Below are 23367 nucleotides of genomic sequence, written 5' to 3'. Positions count from 1 at the left end.
TTCACCCTTTGAAAGTTTTGAAAATAATTTCAGTACTTTCATTATAATCCTAAAATTTGCTTATGTTACATCTATACTCTATTTCACTCATTATATGCTGGTGGGAGTCTTGGAATTAATTCCTTTTCATTTTTTGTCTAGCCACTGCTTGGATAATCATCCAATTCAATGCAGTCCAACTGTTTATTTGTTTCATTGATCAATAGTAAATCAAAATAATTGTTAAAAATACTATTAACAAGAGTAATACAGTATTAATCAGTGATTTTGCCCACGAACTCAGATTCCATCCCAGTTCACTAAAGATTTTATATATCCAACTTTCTTGCATGTCTTGTTGAAGATTGTATTTCTTCTACATTTACTAATAAGTCCAAGTCATGTTCTACATCTTGTGTCACATTTGGAATGTTTATGCAACAATGACCAATTCTGTCTTTCAAATATCTACAAACACCATGTTTTTTGAGAAAGGGCATATCTAAAGCCATTTTATTTTGTAAAATCATATTTGAAGTTGCTTGTAACTGCTAATTTACATCCTTGAATCCCTCTCTGGTTGCATTTGCCAGCCTTTCTACCTGTCCTGTAAGTCAATATATCCATTCTCTAATCCTATATGTTGCTAAAGGCAAAGACTCCAAGATCCAGCCAGTTTTCACTCCAGTCAAACATTCATGCCATTCTTCATCTACTTCTGACCTTTTTACCTGTTTCAATTTCAAATTTTCTAATGTTCCTTTAAAAGGATCTTTCTGGACATGATGTTGGCATGCCTAATGTTATTTGCTTTATTTTACCATCTAATGGTAAATTAATTGTCCAAGTCCCATCACTAATGACCAAACTAAGTGTCCTGGGCTCCTAACTGTAGATCTTCTGCAACTAAATATAGTTCCTCTTTTGGGTGCATACTTGTCAGTCAATTGGAGGCTGTTTTTAAGGCCTCTGCAGAGACACCCATACTTTAAAGTAGCAGATAAAGGGAGAATAACCTGAATAATCATATCAACAGTACTACAATCTTTTCACATTTCCACCATGACACTAGATTTTTGTTTTCTAGGTATGAAGTTCCCTTATCACCCACAATTGGTCTGATTGTAAAGACTAATCCATTCCAAGTAAAACACCAAGAAGCCTTAGCCATCTACTGAAACTGGGATAAGATTGTCATTGACCAAATGGAGTCCCAATTTGTCTCCTTCCCCTGTGTTTCAATAGTTTTATCACATTTCCATTCCATGATCATTTGGCTCATATTTCTCTTTATTTGTTCATCATAAGAACACCATCCTATGTTCACCATCCTATGTTCCAAGATCTTCCAATTTTGGCTAAAACAGAATGTGATAATTTCTCACATGCAGCTCTATTCTCTGGAGACTTCCATTTTCTGAATGATAGAATTGGCAAATCAAATTTCCTTGCCCTTTTTTCTAATTCTAAACAACATCCTTGCCTTGAAGTTTGAAATTCTTTACAAATCAATTCTTGTTTTGGACTTTTTAACACGAACTCATATTTTGGGCCTTTTTGTTCCTTATTTTCAAGTGGTTGAGAACATAAGTCATCTTTACTCAACAAAAAAACAGGCATTGACCAGTATCCTTCAAGGTAATAGAATGAACTACTGTGTCATTTACCTCTGCCTCTAATTTTAGGTGCAATTATTTTCTATCCCTTTCCTAGTTTCCAAGGTATTGCATCAGTACCCTGACGCAACATATTGTCTCTTGTGTACAAAGAACTGGGACTTCTTAGTTAAATCCAGCAATCCTAAAGCTGGTGGTGTCATCAGAGACTGCTTCAGGTCTAGGTAGGCTCTTCTCTCCTCTGGTCTCCACACAAAAGGAAGTCTTTTCAGGGCTTCATACAGTGGTTTAGCTAGAAGTCCATGGTTCATAATCCAAAATCTACACCATCCAGACATTCCTAAAATGGCCTGAAATTTTCTAATGTCTTTTGACTCAGCAGTTTTACAAATTGCCTCGTTGCAGCTTATCCCCAATTGTGTCTGCCCTGGGATATCTCAAAGCCCAGATACGCAATAGTCTGTTTCACAGTTTGAGCCTTATTTTTTGAAACCTTACAGGCTCTTTGACCCAAAAAGTTTGAAAGTTCAATCATTACCTGGATACAACTACATTCATTTCCTCTAGCAATGAGAATATCGTCCACGTATTGTAATACCAAGTGATTATCATTGAGATTTATTTCCTTTTTCCATCCTTCTATTACTTTCACCAACTGGTTCCCAAATAGTAGGAGGATCCTTGAATCCTTGTGGCAGTCTGGTCCAAGTTAATTGGGTTTTCCATCCTGTATAGGGATTTTCCCATTCAAAGGCAAAAAGGTTTCCTCTCTCTTTTTCTAGAGGTATACAAAAAAGAAGGTATCTTTCAAATCAAGCACTGTAAACCACCCATGTTCCTCATTTAAAGTTGTTAATAATGTATATGAATTGGCAACAATGCATGAATAACTTTCACTATTGGATTTATGGCTTGCAAATTTATGGCTACCAGTCTCCATTCTCCTGATGGTTTCTTAACAGGTATAGCTGGGTTATTGTACTCAGATTCACATTCTTCTAAAATTTTACATTTTGAAAATCTATCAATCAGTTTTCTAATTCCTTCTCAAGATTCCTTCTTCACTGGATTTTTTTTTTTGACCTAGCTGTTTCTTTTAATTCTACTTGAACTGGACTGGCTGACTTTGATTTTCATGGAATTTTGGTATTCCACACTGTAGGCATGTCTGCATTGTTCGCTGCTTCCAATAAATCTGTTTCCTTAATTTGTTCCTGTAACATCATTATTTGATCCATCTGTGACTCTTGTATCTTTAATAAAATTTCTCCATTCTCAAAAACAACTTCTGCCTGTAATTTATTGAAAAATCCCTTCCCATTAGTGATACTGGACACTCTGGCATATACAAAAAATTCATGTGTCTTTGCTATCAAATTTCATATCAAGTGGTTCAGAAAAGGGACGACTTTCAGCCTTCCCGGGAGGATTTAAAATTTCTATGCAAATTATATATAAGGGAACCTTTGTCACAAGAAGGTGGTTGTTCCTTAGAAGGGGCATAGCTGTAGTTTAGTAATTCACAAGTGGGACTACCCAGAGCTTAAAAATGCAAAATAAATTAAGAAAAAACCCACAAACCACAACATTTTTTTCCAGGGGATTCTTCCTACTTATCTTTAATAAACTATTTCAAATCCTAAGATAAGAGCCAGTATGAAGTCAATGTGTAAACAAAACTATAAAAGCCAAAACAAATTATCTAATTGGAATTTTAGTCAGCAGTACTTAGACAGCAGTAGAATAATCATGAAACTTTAGTTGACTATTCATTATTTGCCAGTTTTCTTTTCTTGCAATCAGAGATATTGGTACTTACTTAAAATCAGTCTTCAGCTTGCCATTGTGCTTTTTGTAGTAAAAATAATGAAAAAACATAGGTTCACTAATATTGGCTGTGTAATCATATGTAGTATGCAATAAGAACTGATTTGTATCCTATATATCATATATATATATATATATGTATATATATAATATACTGCGATTTTTGTTCCATATATACTATTTGCCACTTGGCAGTTTTCTAGGATCAATATGAAAAAAGGTAATTTAGCTTAAAAGAAAGGAGAGTTAAGCTGTAGTTCCAGAATAGCTCACAGAATGCACAGTAGCAGTGAAGGTTTGGGTTCCTCGCCACTAAGTTTCTTTTGGACTACTGATTTACCCTCTTCTCAACTGACTGTAATTGACCTGTTACTGCAAATCCCTGACTAGACACCTGCCAAAGACAAATACGTTAATGATGTTCTGGTTCTCTCAGAGTTTTAACAGGAAGGTGGGAGAAAGGGAATCTAAGACCAGTCTCTGTAAGTTCAACATGAAATTGTGCTTATAACTCAAGAGGGAAAAGAGACAGGCACATGATCTATGGCCTTTTTCTGCAACTTTAGACAAGTTAGTTGGAACACTTGTTTGTCATTTGAGTTTTCAAAGGTCCAGAACAGTGTTAGCAGTAGTGACTCATCTTTGTAAAGCATTTGTAGTGTGAAAAAGTAATATATAAATGCCCTCTGAAGTGAGATGATATTAAAAAGCTAGGTTTGAAAAAAAAGTATGAATTCTTTTTTTCAGAATGTCCTCAATTACCAGGTAAGAGCAGTAAGCAGAGGCTTGATAAACATGACTTTTAATTGATCATCTAGTGTTTCAGTCACATAGGAACTCTCAAGGAGTGTTGTATCTCAGTGTCTTGCTTTAGTTCTTAATACAATGGCAATTTAAAATAATGTCTGGTTTAGCTTGTGACAAAGGGGTGAAGTTTCAGCTCCTTCTGTGATCCTGGTTGCAGACCCTTGAAAATAGTCTGAAATGGTAGTTTTCATCTTTTTCCTTCCTGGACCATTCATCTGTTTAAATATGCTGTTATTCCATGGAACTGGAACCAGGTGAGAGATCCTCCTCTTAGATTTACCAAAACAAACAAACAAACAAAGTAGTTAAACACTTGGGATTGAGAACTTTGGTTGTTTAATAGTTTGTTGTTGTAGAATTTATAGAATTGATTTTGAGTGGTCTTAATACTAGTGACATCATATCCAACTTTTATTCTAAGATTCAAGCTGGTTAGCCATTTTTAAATTATTTTTAACAGAGCAGTGGATAATAATTGGTTCTTGAAAGAAAATGATCCCTAGTGAATGTATTACACTTATAAAGCAACTAGGATAGATTTATTGATTCTGGCTGGAAATTCAAATTGTAACCTTGAACACTTGGTGATCTTCCCAGTGATATGTCCAAATTACTTCTGGTGCCAAGTATTGTGTTTAATTCACATTATTATTTAAATTCTTTCTTAAAAAATATAATTGATGAATTATTTACTAAGATATATCACTGATATTTGCCGAGCAGAGAGAGTAATTTTTTCACAGTATCCACCATCAAATTTTGTGAAACAGATATGTCTTTCTACTCACCTCTTATTTCAGTACTGTTGTATGAATTCTGACCTACAACTATATAAATAATGACTTAATGTATGGCTATTCTGTGCATGAAATCACATTAAATATATGTGAACCTATAAACACTTTTTGTGTGGGTAAAGATGAATAACAATCTATGCCTTGTAAAAGCAGCCAACAATCAGCAGTCTGAATCCTTGTCTGTGTAATAAAGGGATTTTTTTTAATGCTAATTAAGTGCACATCTTGGACAACTGTATACTTCAGTAATATGTTTAAAGTTTTTTAAGCTGTGCCATTGAAGCTATCTAATCACTCACTGCTGCAGCCCTGTTAGTTTTTTACTATAGGGATATAAGAAAAAATACTTGTCATGCATCTCTTTATCATCACAATGGTTTTAACCCAATGAATTCAACATATGAAAGTACACACGCAGCAAGCCCTGGAAAGTATTTCTGCAAGGGCCATGCAAGTCAACTTCTGCTTCTGCTTGAGACAGAATCTGAACATATATCACAATCTACTGGCTTTCAAATCCAGGTTTTTTACGTTTCCATTTTATTGAAAATCTCTAGCAAAGGATAAACAGCTTTCAGTAATTTTTCGCTTGGAATAGTAATGCATGCTTACTAACCATTTCACACTGAGCCAGTGACACCAAAGGCTGTAGTTTATAAACACATGCATAAAATCAGTAATCATAATACATAAAGTTCTGTGACTTAACTCTTTATTGTAAAAAAATACCTAGTGAACATTTTACCATTTTGTTTTTGCCTAACAGTAAGAGCGCTTTTGAGACAAAAACCTTGCATGTACCTGTCAAAGGGATTCTCCAGATTCCATACTCACGCCTGTATGTAATTTAGTAACTGAATAACTTTATCTTATCTTCTTATTTCAATTTAAGATTAATTTGGCACTGATGTACAGTGAAGTTCTGGTAAGCTAGTGTCTAGCCAGTGGTGTGTTAAGTATCTATGACAGACTAGTGAGTCCCCATTAATATAGAACCCTTGTAAAGACTGGGGATAGAGCCCACCTTAGTTCTGTAGTCACACCTTTAAATAAAAATCAGTTGACTGCATTTCAGGATGTTTCTGAAGATACAGGCTGCAAAGAAAAGACAAAGAATTAGTTTGAAATAATTAGTACAGCTATTAATTATCAACTTATGTACAAGTATTACTTACCCAGATCAGATTTTTGTTGCTCAGATTTTGCTATTGAATTAGTCTGACAAGTGGCAAAAAATGTGTGGCTGCACTGTTGCAAACCTGAAAAGGAAATTTTAAAAGTGATTGCACTGATGGATTTGCTTTCTGTGGAAAGGAAATAATCAATGGGCTTGATTTTTACTTATCAGTAGTTCAGGTCTGTGCTGTGGCATCTACTGACTGCTGGCTAGCAGTATCTGTGAAAAGAAAAGTGCTGGGGAAATGTATTAATCAGTAATTAAGAAACAAACACGAAGAACAAAGAAGACACTAGAAGCAAAAGTAGCAACTTGATAATATTTCATGATACTGAAGGAAAAAAGGACAGATACCAGGAGATATGAAACTGTAGGTAATCTTCTAGTGCCAGATGCACATGCTTGCTGATGTAACTACATCTTCACTAGCAAGGTTTTCCTGTTTAGATAGGCAGAAGGGTAGTTTTGCTACTAAATGGATTTTGTGTTTAGCTGGCTAAGATTAATTAAAAAAAAAAAAAAAAAACAAACCACAAAAACAAACACAGACCAAACAACAAAACAGCAAAACAAACAAACAAAAACCCCACTTTTGCCACTCTGTCAGGTTTTGAAAACTACCAAGGGACCTCTATATCATGCCCTGTTCCAAACACTGTGTGTGCACACAGTTTGGCCTTGGAAGGAGCTGCAGGTCCTTCCTGAACAGGACATGTTCCAGCGTTAACCATGATCTCAGACTTAATTCTGTGCTTAGTTGAAATGCAAATTATATTGCTAAAGTTTTTCAATTGGACTTTAAAGAATGCGTGGGAGTTAACTAATATTTTAGAAGGTTGCTTCTTCCCCTTGAGATAAGGTAAAGTGAGAAGTGTCTTCCTTTAAAAAAACTTATTTTTCTTTTGAAAAGATAAGATTTTTTGAAAGGTAAATACAGCAACTTCTTCAGTAAAGAACCTTTTGAGCTGTAGAAAGTATTAATCAATCAGATACAAAAATCCTTTACACTGTCCTTTCTTGTTCATGATATGTCTGTGTGGCTTCCTTAGCTGGCAGCTGTAGAGTTTTTTGCAGAGTAGTTCAGAGGGCCCAGCAAGATAGTAAGTGAAAATGGGCTCCCTCTGGTGAGTGGTTGAGTGGTTATCAACTGAACTATCTAGTTGTCTTGGGTTGTCTTAGTTCAGATTTTATTTTCAGATGGACTGTCACGGTACTTAAGCACCTGCATGTACTGGTATATAAAGTAGAATAGGGCTTGCAATATAAACCTTGCCATTTTTCACCAGCTGGGAGGGAAGGCTAAGAGACTGCTGGAAAGAGATGCCTATGGAAATATAGGTATTACAGTTGTGTCAAATAATTTTGGTGTGCTTCATTTCCAACTCTGGCCTTTGTATACAGCCAGTGTAGTTGGTTAATATTTCTTAGGCATTTTTCATTTTATCCTGTGCTGAACATCTTCCTACCTTTACTTTTTGTAGGATGCTGGTCTGAATCAAAGAAGCGTGAATATGCTGTCCTTTTATAGCAAGGATATTTATACAAATGTAAGACCAGAAATAAAAACTCCCTAGTAAACCACCTTGCTTTATTAATTCAAACCTCTCCATGTTTTAATGGTAGAGGTCCGTCAGCACTGTAGTACATGTAGGTACTACATTACCCTCTCCTAAAGAAGATTCGACTGAATTTTTAAAAGCTGAAAAGATCATTAAATTTCTCATTTAAACAGGGTTTGTAAATGGAATGTTCATGCAACATTTACATCTAGAACAGACATTGTATCTTAGTGGAACTGGTAAACTGGAGATAGCTAGGCAGAAATTGTTTCAGATCTTGCAGGTTGTTTGCTGTGGGTGTGAGGATCTCCAGTCCTTGATCTGGCTACAGAGTAAGTTTATTGAAATTCTTGGGTCTTCCTTTTTAACTTTTCCGTTCTGTGTGATAACCTCTCTCTCATCCTTTCAGTAAATACCCTTCAAAGGGTGTTGTGAAGATAAAAAGGTGATGTTAAGGGGACAGAGCAGGAGAAATGGAGACTTTCAGCCTTGGGTTTTGCTCAAACAGAAACAGGCCATACAAGTGAAAAAGCTGTAAATCCTGAACTGCAGCTAGATAATTCTAAATATATCTCAAGCCCAAGTAATAATGACTGAATTAAAAAACCCATCAACTGGCATTATTCAACTTAGCTTGAAGGTTTGTGAAGCTCAGTTGCCTTTTTTATGTTGTTACTAGTTGTACCAGGTATGATCCAATGAGGGGCTGTTTCCTTCTCTTTCATGGTTCAGTGGTAGTCAAAGATGTTCAGAACATTGAATATTAATGGATTCTAAGCAGAGAAATTGTAGAGTTCACTGTGCTCAGTAGAGTAAGTAGATAGATGTGTGTCAATGAAAGCCTTCTGAATAATGCTGGAAAAGTGATCAGATTGAATGCTTTGGATTTGGAAGAAGTAAAGATGTCTTTTTGTTATAATCTACAGCTTTAAATAATATTTAAATGGGACATAATTGGGATTTTAATAATAATAAATTAATATGAAAATAATGAATATGAAAATTAAATTTTTTGCATTAGGAGTACTCAAAGAAAATAAATATCATAAAACTGAACAGCTGTACTATCAAGAAATGAAACCAAATTAATTTCTCAAGCCTTTTATATGATGAAAATCAAGCGTGTTTCCACTGGGCACTTTTTAAAATTACAACCTTAAACAATTTGGTATTTTATTTTGAAAAACAGGATCAAATCTTGTATTCCTATGTCTTCATTATAAAGAATGCCCTTTTTGGACAGGTAATAGAACAGGTAATTTAAAACAATTCTAATTTCAGGAATTATGAATTTATTTTAAAATAAATGTACCATATTGTCTATCTTGGAAAAAGGTTTTATTCATCTTTAGTGCTGCTGACAGTTTAAATCCATTCTTAATTTCTCTCTGATCTTACCTGTTCATCACCGATGATTCAGCAGAATTGCAGGTGGTAAGCTGCTGACATTTGGATTTAGTCATTTAGTAATTTAATTAGTACTACTAACATACTTACAAGTAACTGGCATACTGGAAGTAATTGCCCAGTTCCAAGCCCAGCTACTTTCTCATTTGCATAATGTAAAAATTTTATTCTGGGTAAGGATAAAGAACTTGACACTTTCAAATTACTATGAAATATTTATGTCTACTAAAAAAAAATCCAAAATATAGATATATATTACAAGACTACAGTAGCATTATATATAGTAGCATAGCCTACCTTCTGAAGAACATCCATGACATCCATTCTTCTGGTGTTGTTAAGGATATTCTGGAAGCTGTGTGACGCCAATGAAAAAATTTGTTTCACTACAATGCAACTGGGATCAGCTTTTTAATTGTACAGTTACATGACTTGTCCTTCACTAAGCCATCACTTTTAACATCTAGCATGTCAGAATAAATCTTACTGTAGTAAAAGTTAGCAGGAGCTCTGCTGACATAAAACCAGCATAAATACAAACAGAGGCTAGGCCAAATTGTTTAGTTCTGTTCAGATCCCTGATCTTTTGGAGTGGCTCCAGCATTGTGTAAAGCATTCTATTTTTCGTTTTTATTTTTTTAAATGACTTTTATGTAATCACATATGAAAAGTAACAGGATTTCTGTTATTGGAAATTCAAATGTAGGGAGTTCTACCTGGTCCCAGCTATCATAGAGCTTTGTGGCCCCATGCAGCTCATTCTCAAACCAAATGGCACAGAAACTGAAATGAAGTTGGAAACTAATGTAATTCAACTGTTGGAATTTTATTTTACAGAAGAAAATGCATCAGCTCTGTGACCTCAGTCTCATTAATTGATCTTTATATTAAAGGAGTAAATAAATTTACGAATATGAATGGGTGATGAACCTTGGGTCTACATTATATCATTAGCAGTTTGAGGAAAGTGCCATTTCTAGGCTTCTTCTGTAAAAATAATGTAATTTCAATATTATTTAAACTCAGAAGCATTTGCCATTGCCTTCATTGGAAGTTTTTGGGGTCCATGTATTATCTGTCTGGAATAGGTATTACAGGGGTACCTAGCTCTAGTGTCAGTTAAACAGGTCATTTCCCATTGATTCCCATACATTTGATTTATGCCTTCAGACAGGAGCAGAGAAGTCGTTGCAGGCACCCTAAAGCCAACCCCAAGCATTCCCATTAGTGGCAGAGTTAACTCCTTCCTAGGAGAAGGCATGGTGGAGGCTCTCCCCTCCACCGCAGGCCCTCCAGAATGTGTACCATCGGAATTCAGCATTAATGCAAACGTTCAATAACTTAATTGAAAAGCCATTTCCTTCAGATAAGGAAATTTTATGACCACCAGTGCAATGACAGGGCATGGTTCGTGTCACTAAGTAGCTGAAGGACTGACAGACTGCAAGCTGTATATATATATATGTAGAATGCATTTCCTTAGAGAATTGAGAATAAAGGATCAGGGAAATAGGTGGTCCAGGGCTCTCCCTTCTCCTGTGAGCTCGCCAGACTCAGGGCTGAGCCTGGTTAAAGGCACTCACCGTCATCCCTGCACGGGTCCCGGGGGATTTGGCTGCGGCTGAGCCCGGGGCTCCTGTACAGATAAATGCATGGCACCTCTCGCTGGCCCCTTTCAGACTTCCCGTCTGATCGGTGCCGGGGCTCTCCCTTCTTCAACTCGGCATCACGGGGGCTGCGGGAAAGAGGGCCTCCCCAAGGGAAAACCAGGGGGAGCGCCGGGAGAAAGGGCCGAGCGGGGAGCAGAGGGGTCGGGCGCGGGGAGTCTGCCCGCCACGTCCCCAACCTGCCGGCTGGGGCGGGTGACTTGTCAGGGGGGACCCCGCTCGTGTGCGCCTGGCGGCGAAAGGGCTCTTACCTCGGAGTGGGAGTCCAGTACGTCCCGCTCCCCCCTCCGGACGCCCATCAGTCCTAAAATGCGCGTACACCCCGCAAAGCGGCCGCGCACAGATGCCGGCAGCTCACTGTGCGGGGCCGTGCCGTCCCACAGCCTATTGTCTCTTCCCGCAGCTGCCAAGCCCGCGGCCCCGGGACGTGTTTCCACCGACGCGGCCCCGCTCCGGGTGCTGCAGGCAGTGTGAGCTTTCTTTTTTGTGTGTGTGCGTTTGCTAGAAAGCAATTTGCAGATTAAAGTGAGGCAGATGCGAAAAAAAACACTTTTTAAATGTTAGGGACTGTTCCTTTGCTGTACAATAATTAATGCTGTTTCGATGGAGTTTCTCAAAGGGACATTTTTCATTTTGGGGGTGTTTTTTTCCCAGTCAATAGCGGATTATTCCTGAACAGGGCCTTTGCAATCCACGCACTTTCCTAATGCAAACTCCCTAAAAGTCTTCATTCGGGGAGATTTCTTGCACTTTGCAGCACTGTCAGGCTGGGCTGCTTTCACTTAGTGGTTTTGAACTGCTTTAAAGAGGCAAAGCGTGTTGCCTTTAAATACACTTAAAAAAAAAAAAAAAAAAAAAAGTTCTTGTCTTGAGAAACTGCTCGATTTGCAGGAAACCCTCCGGATGTTTGCTGCTTTTCATGTGGCATTTGTGGTCGGCTCTGATAACGCTGGGAGCACCACTTCCAACACCGCATTCTGTAATGGACCTGAAATAGAAACACATCTCTCGCCGGAGGATCCCCGCTCCGCGCCCCTGCGCTGTGTACCAGTGGGTTTAAAAGGTCAATAAATCAGAAGGATGAACTCTCGGCGGCATTGTTAGGTTGGGAAAGTTAACGAATGACCCCAGGAGTCGTGCGACCACGAAGGTTTCAGGAGTGTCAGAAGAAGCTGTCTATTAAACTCTACGGGAAAGCGAGCTCTAAGCAAAGAGTGAGGGTGGAATCACAGGCAGTGCCGTGCTCTGTGTTTAAAGTTACAATTCTAAAATACCTAAACAGTCAAAACAAAAATCTAGGAAAGAGGTGAGATAATTTATCTATGACACTAGGGTTACTGAAAGGGTCACAAACTGCCAACATTTTCTGTACAAACCAGGGAGCTTTTACTTTCTCGGCTTAGATTCAAAACACACCTTTCTTTCTTTGATCCCAGATCAATGAACTGTAGAAACAGTTTCAACAAATCTCCCAACCAAAGTCAGCGACAGTTTACTTAGTTTATTACCTCATGTTCATTATATAGAAAAACATTTTCTTTTCTGCTGAAAGTGATAGCCCCAAAAATCGCTGTAAACTTTATTTGTAAGCAGTGCCTCTACTCGCTGAACTTTTTCAATACAAGTCCTTGCAGGATTGTTCCCTTCGCTCATGAAAATGTTTTTGCAAATTAGAGTGAAAGGGAGAATTTGGCGTTTTAACAAGAGCACCTGGTAAAAAAGGTAATACTCTCTCCTCCATTTTAAATTTCTAGTCTGTCAATCTTGTCCTAGTCAGAAATGAGGCGTGAGCTGGGAACTGCTCTGGGAATCACTGTAAACGGACTGGCTCCCTTAGATCAGCGCGTTTTTGCCTTCTGGGGTTTTGGTTTGCTTGGAAGTCATGTTGCTTATCCCCTCAGCTGAGTATTCTGTTCTCTACAAAGAAAACTACACAGACTTTCCTCCCGAGTGAGTTTTCTTCAAATACTATTCAGATTCTGTTTAATTCAGAATTTTCTCCGGGTATGGGCCATGGTTCCGTGCATAACCTGTCCCGAGGCAGCCGGCGTGGGATTGAGGGCTCTGAGTCCCGGCACCTCGCGTCGGGAAATATCAGAACCTCAACCATAAAACTAAAGCCACTAGTACACCAGCCTTAACCAGTTACGCCCTAAGGTAGTGTCCCATGGGTGCTGGGCTAAAAATGAGGGGGAAAGTACTTTATTCCTAACGAGCTCCCCTGGTTATCGCCGGTTCTGTGCTGCTGGTCATCTTTGAAAGCGCAGTATGTCCCAGTTAATTTATTTTACAGTCAATTTAAAATGCAAAATACTTTTGCAAGAATGGTGTTATTACATACTAATATGAGATCAATTTCTGCACACGTGTGTAGGATCACTGTTTTCACTTCCACTGCTTTTTACAGCATCTGATATCAGGAAAAAAAGCGAGGCTGTTTGAATCGCTGCCTCTCGTTGTGTTGGACTAGGGTGTGTGTTTGAAAGGGGAAAAAAATTAATTTTTTTTTTTTTTATTTGGTTTAGGTAGATACTAGCTTTCTGGTGATGATTTCGACTCTTCGCAAAAACGCTAAATATAGCATACCATTAGGCTGGAATCATATCACTTGTTTATACTCTCTAGGAAATAGAGTAGAGCAGAAAGTATGAATGCAGAAATGCCTCGAGAATTATCTTGCCCGGCGTTAGTCCCAGGCAGCTCCCGTTCGCCCCGGCGTTTTAGTTCTTTTAGGAATATCTGCTGCCTGTCAAGTGTAAAGGAGCAGTCTTTACGTTGTGCGAAACAGGAAATTCAATGTTAGAATAAGTTAATGGTGATTCTGGATTCATTAATTTAATTTCGGCGAGAATTCTTACAATATTGGTTTATTTGATCGAAGTGGTTACCCAAACAAAGGTGTCCTTAACTAAATAAACCTCTTTGATCTTCAGTGTAAAGCTCAGCAGTTTCTCAAATAAGCATTGATGCATTTAATAGCACCTCAAAACAATGCAAATATTAACCACAGTGCCAGTTAAAACGTCGTATTTTACATTAGTTTGTATGCCAAAGAAGAACATAAATGGCACGGAGATAGAATTTTTATTTATTCTGAAGTGATGGACTTTTTACAAACATCTTTTTGTACTTATGTTTTATTTATTCATGCAAATGAGAGAAGGTAATGCAGAAGAATGATAAGGAAATGCAGCAAGCAATATGTACTTCAAAGTTCAACTTATGAATAATAACTACATACAAAAAATATTTGACAGACACTGAGTAGATTTATTAAGAGCTATGAAAAAGTGGGATAGGATATATTTCATAGGCTTTACTCTGGGTTCATTTTCCTACTGTCCCACACAGTTCCTATGTTTCACGGGCTTAAGAGGTGAAATATGCTACGGTAGCACAAGGGGGTAAGAAGATGAAGTGTGAGACACAGATGATGACTTGGCTTATTGTTCCGAAGCTACCTTTCAAACCTGCCTACAGAAGAAGCTTATGGCTCTCAGTGTATCTCGCCAAGAATGGAAATAATCTGTCCCTTTCACTCCTTTCGTGTCTGCTTTGCTCAAGGATGGCCACTTCTGGTGTGTTTGACCGGGTAGGGCACGGTCACGGTGGGCAGGTCTCTGCTGCCACCGCGGAGAGCGGGGCTGAAGCCGAGTGCCGCTTACCAACGCGCTGTCCGTCCCCGGAACGACACCCCCACGGGTCCCATGGGGGTGGGGGCAGCGCTGCCCGCGCCGGACCCAGCGACCTGCCCGGGTGCCGAGCCCCGCCGCGCCGGGAGGAGCCCCGGGGGCCGCCCCGCAGCGCAGCGGGAGCCACCGCCGCTGTCCGGCTGCGCGCCCGCCCCCGCGGCCCCATTGGCCGCACCGCAGCTCAAATAGGCCCGGCCCGGGCGCCCGTCCCAACAGCAGCGAGCGGGGTCCGAGTGCCGAGGCCGTCCCGTGGCCCCGCCGGAGCGCTCGGCCTTGGCGGCGGCAGCGATCGACGGCGCGTCTCGGCCCGTCCCGCCATGAGCAGCCCCGATGCGGGCTACGCCAGCAGCGACGACCAGGCACAGGGGCGGTGCTCGCTGCCCATCATGATGCCGGCCATGTGCCCGTGGACAGAGTCGCTGAGCCCGCTGGGCGAGGCGAAAGCGAAGGGCGAGGCGGCGCCGTCGTCGGGGGCGGCGGGCGGCCGCAGCAAGAGCGAGGCGCGGATCCGGCGCCCCATGAACGCCTTCATGGTGTGGGCGAAAGACGAGCGCAAGCGGCTGGCGCAGCAGAACCCGGACCTGCACAACGCCGAGCTCAGCAAGATGCTGGGTGAGCGCGGGCGGGCGGGAGTGGGGCCCCGTCGGGATGGATCCGCGAGAGCCGGGAGCCCGGGGGGACTCGGGGCTCGGGCTGTGGGCAGGGAGCGGGGGGACCCGTGGGCTGTCGGGCCGGGGGTCCCGATGTGGAGAAGGTGCCGAGGTGGCGGGTCCGAGGGCGAGGAGCGGGCACCTGGGAGGAGCTCGGGGTCCGGGCTGCGGGCGGAGGCGGAGGTGTCGGGTGCGGGCGCGCCCCGGTGGGCGGCCGGTCTGACGGTGTTGGTGGGTGCAGGTAAATCGTGGAAGGCGCTGTCGCTGTCGGAGAAGCGTCCGTTCGTGGAGGAGGCGGAGCGGCTGCGGGTGCAGCACATGCAGGACCACCCCAACTACAAGTACCGGCCGCGGCGGCGGAAGCAGGTGAAGCGCCTGAAGCGGGTGGAGAGCGGCTTCCTGCAGCACGGCTTGGCGGAGGCGGCGGCGGCGGGGCCCGGGCTGGGCAGCGAGGTCGGCGGCGGCGGCAGCGTCGGCGGCAGGATGTGCGTGGAGGGCTGGGACTGCCCTACGCCGAGCAGGGCTACGGGGCGGCGGGCGCGGGCCACTACCGGGACTGTCCGCCGCTGGGCGCCGCGTTCGACGGCTACAGCCTGCCGACGCCGGACCCGTCGCCGCTGGACGCGGCGGAGAGCGAGGCGCCTTTCTTCGCGGCGGGGCTGCAGGAGGAGTGCGCGCTGGTGCCCTACGGCTACGGCCCGCACCCGGCGGCCGCCGAGTACCCTGCGGCGGGCGAGAGCCCGTCGGGCGCGTCGCTGCGGCGGCACCTGGCGCCCGGCGAGGCGCTGGGGCCGGGCGGGTCGCTGCAGGGGCTGCTGGGCTGCCCTGCGCCGCTGCACGCGTACTACGGGCAGGCGTGCCAGCCGCCCGGCCCCGGGCGCGGCCCGCCCCCGCCGCTGCCGCCGGGGCCGGTGGGACCCGTGGGACAGCCATCCCCGCCTCCCGAGGCCGCGCCGTGCCGGGAGCAGCTGGAGCAGCTGCCACCCGAGGAGCTGCTGGGCGAGGTGGACCGCACGGAGTTCGAGCAGTACCTGCGCTTCGCCTGCAAGCCCGAGCTGGGGCTGCCCTTCACCGGCCACGACGCGGCCGGGCTGGCGGCGCCCGACGGCTCGGGTCCCATCTCGTCGGCCGTCTCGGACGCCAGCAGCGCCGTGTACTACTGCGGCTACCCCGACGTGTGAGGGACTGTCTGGGGCACGGCACGGACTGGCAGAGAGGCGCTTGGCCCCCTCTCCTATTTATGTAATTTATTTGAATCTTGAGAACTGACAGGGTATCTGTGACGTGCTTGAGGTTTAAAAGGCCATGCGCCCTCTCTCTGTCCAGGTGGTGCAGGTCTTACCATCACTGTCCGACAGTGATATGTAGAACTGTTTCCGATGTGTAATCATGATACTAGTGACTCACGGGGAATACAATTTCTGAGATCTTGTTAGAGATCCATATGCTTTTGTATATTTTACAGAGTGCTGATTTTTATATGATGGATTTGTACAGAATAATTTTGCACTTTTACAAATAAAGGGAAAATAATAAAACTGGTCTCTGATATCTCCTCAAAGAGATCTTATCGACCTTTGTAATTAATTGTTACTGCCTTTTAGATTAATTTCACAATTAAGTGCAGGTCTTTCTTGCACTAAGCATTAGGTCCTCTCACACTTTCTGTAGATGTAGTCGTCTCTCCTGTTAATGATAGACAAAAAATTTAAACGTTCAGAAACTGGCTACTCCAGGCAGTTGGGGTTTTCTGTTTGTTTTGTTGGGGTTTGTTTGTTTGTTTTAACTTTACTGGTGTTTTCTTAGATAGTTGATTATTAGGACTGAACTAAAAATCACCTTTTTCTCTCTTTTTTTTACCCCCTTTTTTAAAGTGTAGAAAAACTGTATGAAAACTCCTCCCGATGTACATTTGGGTCTGAGTCTGTTTTTAATGGAATAGGGAACACACTGATGCTATTAAGAACAGCGGCTGAAACGGTCAGATAAGCGCTGGTTTAAGCACTTCCTCGTTTTTCGTGTCTCTGTAGCTGCCTTTGCTGCGACGGGGGAGGGGGGTGAGGAGGGACGATAGCAGATCTTCGCTGCGAACGAGTGCTGTAAATCAGGATTCAAAGTAGGTGAAAAAATTCGACACGAGCCCCTAAGGGGGGAGGCCGGCAAGGAGCAGCCCACTCGGCAACCAGACAGAGCAGAACCTTCAACCCTATCTCCAGAATCTTACTCTTTCTCTCCTAAAGAAATCCCTTGGTCTATGTCACAGCGCCTATAGATAGAAAAATTTTTGTGCTTGAGAAATATGCACCCCGCAGTTAAACTTCCATGGCTGGGGGGAGTATGGGCGGGAAGACGTTTTCATATAGATGTTGGTGCTGAGTCTGGCTGTTGGGTGGGACTGATAAATTAATTATGTCTATTGCTTAAATGAGGGGGAGGAGGTAAACAGTCATCTGGGTCGTTTGCTTTCTAAGATAAAGCTGTGGAACTGAGCCCCAGGGAGAAGGGGACCAGGGCCGAAGTGGCAGACTTGTTCACTGATTAATCTGTCTTCCACGAGGGCGGGAAATTAAATTGGGTGTGTTTTCAAATTACAATTAAAGAGGCATTTATTTGTACTCACGAAAAATAAAATAGATGCAAACGGCTTTAGTGAGCATTGAGCACAGCCTCTTTGGCAAAAATCCACTTATTAATCGTATACTGTGAGTCTTACGTTGAAAAGCATCTAGACCCTTCATATTTCCTAAAAGTCTACCTTCAAGTGTCTTAATTTTCCCATTTTACTCTGCAAACAGTCTTGAATTCTCAGAGATATACCTATCCTGCCATTCTCTCCTCTCCTCTCCTCTCCCAAATGTACACGTGGGAAATGACGTAATTCTGAATGAGGTGCTACCTCAGAAGAAGGACATTAAGATCCTTTCTTGATATTTTAATTTGAAAACAATTATTACATGTTCATAACATAGATGCTTAAAGCCAGTAAATAAATATGCATCAGAGGTGTTTCTTATTGGTTGAGTTTTCCTTTTATTATGAGGTTTTAACCTACAGGATTAAATTATTTTTGCCCTTTTAGCACACATTCACAGCTTTCTGAGAGAAAATCACTTTAGTTTTGGAAATAAATCAATATGCTTTTGATAAGTCTAGACACCATTACTTTTTTTTTTTTTTTTTTTTTTTTTTTTTTAAGAGGCATGTTTTGCTCCCCTCCTCTGTCCTTCATATCAACGTGTCAGATAGCAGAAACCTGAAGTGGACTTGACACTGTAAGTGGTCATGACAAAGGTTGAAAACATTTTAATCCCCCTCCCACTACCGGAAGTGATTTGCATTAAATTGAAATAAATATACTGTTTTTAGTAAAAGGAATGGCCAGCACGACAGTGTGCCAAACAATGTGGGGGGAAGATGGGCAGATCTTATAACCATTCTTTGCACAAAGCTCTTGCAGACTCAAATCTAAGAAGTATTATTTTCCTGTATGCAGCCAGATGTGTAGCTTTTTTTTATCCTCTGCATATGAGAAGAACTGTCTGAAACTTCTTTAACATGTCTGAAACGTGGCAGGTTAAAGTACTACAAACATACTCGAAGCAAAATTTTCTGAAGCTCTGTTCAAACCCTATTTTCTCTAAATTGTCTTGACTCTCCAGTTCTAAATGACAGACAACCACATCTGCCCTGTAGCCCTTTGGTAAACTTCAGACCTTCCTCACGCCCCATGAATACCTGTGACAATAGGCACATTAAAAGGACTCCAAACTCATTAATTCTCTTTCGTAGTGTTTTCCGCGGCACGGTTCTCACTGTCAGGTGGTGGAAACAGTTGTTACGCGCCTCGGGGTGGGGCTGTGGAGAAGGCTGTGTGTGCCACAGATCGAGGTGCCTCCTGGTCCCCTTGCTCTGCCGCAGTCCTCGGGCAGAGTCGGGGTCTGCCACTGGCACTCCGATCCCGGCACTGCGCCCAGGGCAGTACTCTCTCTCCCTGGAAACCGCGGTTCTGGTTTGCTCCAAGTAAACCACGCAGACAGGGTGACATCTGCAAATGCCTCTCTAACCTTACCAAAACTGTCTTTCTCCACACATTAGCTGGGCAGCACCTCCAGGACCCTTCCCACAGGAGTGCTCTCTGAAGTTCAAGCAAGACACTTATGCCCAAGACGTATTAATATATTTTTGTTTGTTTGTTTGTGTATATGTGCGGGGGGTTGTCCCCTCTTGTTAATTCGCCATGTTTCAATAGGTCCGTAGTTACGTTTCGATCTTCTTACCACAGCCAAATGTCCTACGTTTGGGTCACACTGCAACTGGAGGAGGGGTAGGTTTTTCAGCGGGTTTGTTTGGTTGATTTTTGGGGTTTTTTTGGTGGTCTTTGTGTGTGTGTGCGCTCTCTCTCTTTTTTAGGTATTTGGGTGGAAAAGTAAGTAGGCCTAATGTGAGAAAAAGAGATTTAGGACCAAAGTGCTGAATTAAAGCCGGTTCAAGGTTCGTCGGAGCAGGTGGCCGGGAATACAGGGGGAGAGAATAAGAACACACTCCTTAATGCAGAGTAGGTGGGACTGGAAATGTCAGGAAGCAGTGGTCTTGTGCTCTGAAAACACAACATTAACTTAGCGGATTTCTGTCCGTTTCGGTAGCTATATGCCTTTCCATCTAGAAAGACAGCAATAGCTAGAAGATATTAGCAGCAATGCTGCTGCACAATTTCACCTTGTATACAAATTCAGTTTACTTATGTGGCAACTCCAGTCTTGTTTTGGAATAAATACCTCCCCCGTCCCCCCACCGCGGTTCACACTGCCTGTGAAGGGACCACAGAAACCCCCGCTGTTTGCACGCCCGCACGGGGTCTGCACAGCAAACCTCAGCCAGCCGAGCAACCACGGCTGGCGCGGGTTGGCAGCGACAGGGCACCAGCAACCCTGTGGCAAGCGATGCTATTGTCATCAGGTGGCTGACTGCACTGTACTGCTGCACCGAGTGATGCGTGTGATGAACAGGACTGTACTCCGCTAATTACACGCCCACATTTGCTTAACGTTAAACAGACAATTAATGTGTTGACTAATTAAATGCCTGCGAGATCAGAGTTCAATTGCCCTGCTTCAGTTTTCCGTCTACAAAGACAGGAGTCTCTTTCACCTTCTCTCTGTTTGGAGAGAGGCTCTTAAATACGGCAGCTGTCTGTGTGTCCAACACAGTGCTCTGATCAGCCAAGGCTTCTCGCGAGCTGCGGCTTTGTAATACTTTAAGTGTATGATTTTACCCTGAATTATTTGCTCGGGAGGTCCGTGGCATAAAGAGATTTCACCTCAGATATGAATCCTGTCCCAGGGCAAATATAATTCCCCTTGTTTCTGCTGACTTCCTTCTACTGTGGATGCTGCTAAATCTATCCTCGGTTTTGTACATTAGGTTGGGGAGAAAACCCTCAAAGCCCACACCCGTTGAAGAAAAAAAAAATAAAATTACTACCATAAAGAATAAGCAGTTTCTATACTGTAAAATGACAGGTTATGAATGCGTTTGCGCTGGTTCACAGAAAGGTAAGTTATTTGTTTCCCTTGCCTGCTTCGAGGATTGCAAAACCGTCTGGACCTCGCTGCTGTTGACACTAACCCTGTTCGTATTCCGGATTTCAGGGTCCCATAGGTGCTTGTGACGTCCCAAAGATGAAGATCGAGTGGTACTACATGCTTGTATTATTTCCGAAACTCGTTTCAAAGACACTCTTTTTGTTTGTTTGTTTGTTTGACGAGTATGTGATTTGTTTGCCGCCTCTCCTAATGTCCTTTCTGTACTGTTGAATCTCTAGCTTGAGCGCTCGGAAGCCACTCGTACTCAAGAAGCCTGCTGATGGCTATGACGATCGGTGGAGCTGTTTTAGGGGACAAGCCCTATAAACTCACAATGTCAGGTTGTTACGTGGTGTGAATGAACTACGAGGTGCAACTCACGTCGCCGCGTGATTCTGCTCGGCGGCCGGTGCTTTGACACGGTCAGCTCTCAACTGCCCCATTTCGTGTCTGCTGAGTAAAACCTACGGCATACTCGGAGATCGGGTGTCTCCTGTTCAATATTCGGCACCCATCTCCAGGGAACGGTCTGGGCAGGGACAGCGGGCACCAGTTACCGGCTTAATCGGGCTGGTATGGGAGGCGCAGCCCGCTTGTGGGTGGGTGTTCCACGGGGCAGCCCGCCGCCGCTACCGCCCTCCCGGCAGCCTCGGGCAGGAAAGGCCGCAGTGGCCTCTGTGTCCCGCTGCCAACAGCTAGAACGGAGAGTGCGGTGGTGGGCATGGAGAAGTGAAATAAGGGGAGGGGGCCTTCGCGCAGGCGGCCAGGAAGGGCAACAGTGCGGCTCCAGGCTCGCAGACAGCCCACTAAAAATCAATGAGGGCTTGTAAAACAGTTCCAGTCGCCGCTGTCCTTGAGGATGCCAAATTTTTCTCAAAAATCCTACTCCAAGTTACAGCAGGGAATTAGCTGCCTAGTTTTTGTACTGTGGAAATTTAAAATGTGTATCCAAGGAATACAAGTGATCCTCTTTTTTTGTGCGTGCATGGTACAAACCAGAGCAGAAAAGGTATTCTATATCGTGATAGGACAAAGGAAAGTAATTTTAAACTAAAAAAGGGTCCATTTAAATTAGCTAGAAGGAAGGAGTTTTTTACAACGAGAGTGGTAAAACATGGGAACAGGTTGCCCAGAGAAGTTGTGGATGCCCCATCCTTGGAAGTGTTCAAGGCCAGGTTGGATAGGGCTTTGAGCAGCCTGGTCTACTGCAAGATGTCTCTGCCTATGGCAGGGGGGCTTAGAAGTAGATGGTCTTTAAGGTCCCTTTCAATCCAAACTAGTCTATGATTACTTCCTGCAATACTGAGCTAACTTCTGTCTGAGGGGAATGATTTCAAATTTAGGCTGACATCATTATCATTGAAAGGATTGTTTCCCGAGTATATATTCTGTCCCCCGAACTTTTCCCAGCCTACAAGCATTTACGTTCACTTTTCCAGGTTCCATACCTATGAAGAAGATGAAGGATTAATAACTTGCCTTAGTGCTGCACTTTGTTAAGAACTAACATAGAATTATACAGTCTCGACTTCAAGCAAAACACGAACACAAAGGTACCGTGAAAGAAACTGTAGGATGACTTAATTCCGATATGAATTGCTGGAGAGAGGAGGAGTATTCCCCGAGGGTGCTCCTGCCCCCGTTCCCGCCCGAGGGTTACTGCAGTGTGTGGAGGGAGCCCGGTCCAGCCCCCTGCTACACTTGGTGGAGATAGGCTGGCACGGAAAAGCATGCTTTATTGGGTGCAAAAAAAGGCATTAATGACCGGCAAACTTAACTGATGAAGGATGATTTATTAGTTTTTGTTGTTGTTATTGCTGATTTTTTGTTTGGTGGCTTTGTTTATTTTACCTATAACTTCACACCCTTTCTATTCAAATAAGGAGCTGTAATCGCATGTATCAAGGCATGGATACTTTCAGCTTGTACACTGCACAGAAAGTGCTCCGAGAAACACATCCCAGGTCATGCCAAGGTTGCAGGTCACACAACTGCTCGTTTATGAGCAAACTTTGCATTCATCCTGCATGAAATATGGCACTGGTAACATACCTTCCAAGGTACGCATAGAGAAATAGGGTCCTCGGCACTATAAAAATACGATCGAATATTAGCTGAAATTGGAAGATTTATTACAGTTGCAGAAAATATCCCATTTATCAGGACCATGCTCACAATGATGGTAGTAGGACAGTAATAAAAACGATTTTAAAAACCCCTCCGACGCCCTTTTTTAGGGAAAACAAACAGCATTGTTCCTCACAGTCTTTCTATATGTTCCGATGAACAGAGAGTCGGCTGAATTTTGAACATGTCGTGATTTAATGAAACCAACTTGCCAAGGAGGAAAAGCACAGAGAGCAGAGGGCAGTGACAGTGGCAGTCAGCTGGGAAGAAGCTTCTCCCTGTACGCGGTGCTGCACTGCCAGACCGGGAGCGTGCATGCAAGTATCTCCGCGCCGTTCCCAGGGGGCAGCTCATAGCGGGAGCAGAGGGGGCGGCTCCGACCTGCCCAGGTACCGGGCCCCGCCGGACCCCGCCGCGCCGGGAGGAGCCCCGAGGGCCGCCCCGCAGCGCAGCGGGAGCCACCGCCGCTGTCCGGCTGCG

General features: G+C 43.3%; 1 protein-coding gene and 1 long non-coding RNA gene across 2 annotated transcripts; one reads left to right on the top strand and one right to left on the bottom strand.

The window, feature by feature from the left end:
• Window positions 1-2757: 2757 nt before the first annotated feature.
• On the bottom strand, window positions 2758-11209 carry LOC126646413 (uncharacterized). The gene is made up of 5 exons (XR_007630288.1): window positions 11088-11209; window positions 9467-9524; window positions 6202-6285; window positions 6051-6121; window positions 2758-4498 (listed from the first exon to the last, which is right to left on the bottom strand). It is a non-coding gene; the product is annotated as an uncharacterized LOC126646413 (long non-coding RNA).
• Window positions 11210-14767: 3558 nt separating this feature from the next.
• Window positions 14768-16901, top strand: LOC126638315 (transcription factor SOX-17-like). Its single transcript, XM_050312090.1, is given in 3 exon segments — window positions 14768-15140; window positions 15420-15667; window positions 15670-16901. Coding segments are annotated over 3 exon segments (1233 nt in total). The 5' UTR covers window positions 14768-14845; the 3' UTR covers window positions 16360-16901.
• The last annotated feature ends 6466 nt before the right edge of the window (window positions 16902-23367 follow it).

Source organism: Myiozetetes cayanensis, unplaced genomic scaffold (assembly GCF_022539395.1).
Source record: "Myiozetetes cayanensis isolate MyiCay16 unplaced genomic scaffold, myiCay2020 scf1, whole genome shotgun sequence".
Classification (NCBI taxonomy): domain Eukaryota; kingdom Metazoa; phylum Chordata; class Aves; order Passeriformes; family Tyrannidae; genus Myiozetetes; species Myiozetetes cayanensis.
Note: the sequence above shows the minus strand (reverse complement) of the source record. Positions and strands in the feature narration are given on the sequence as shown.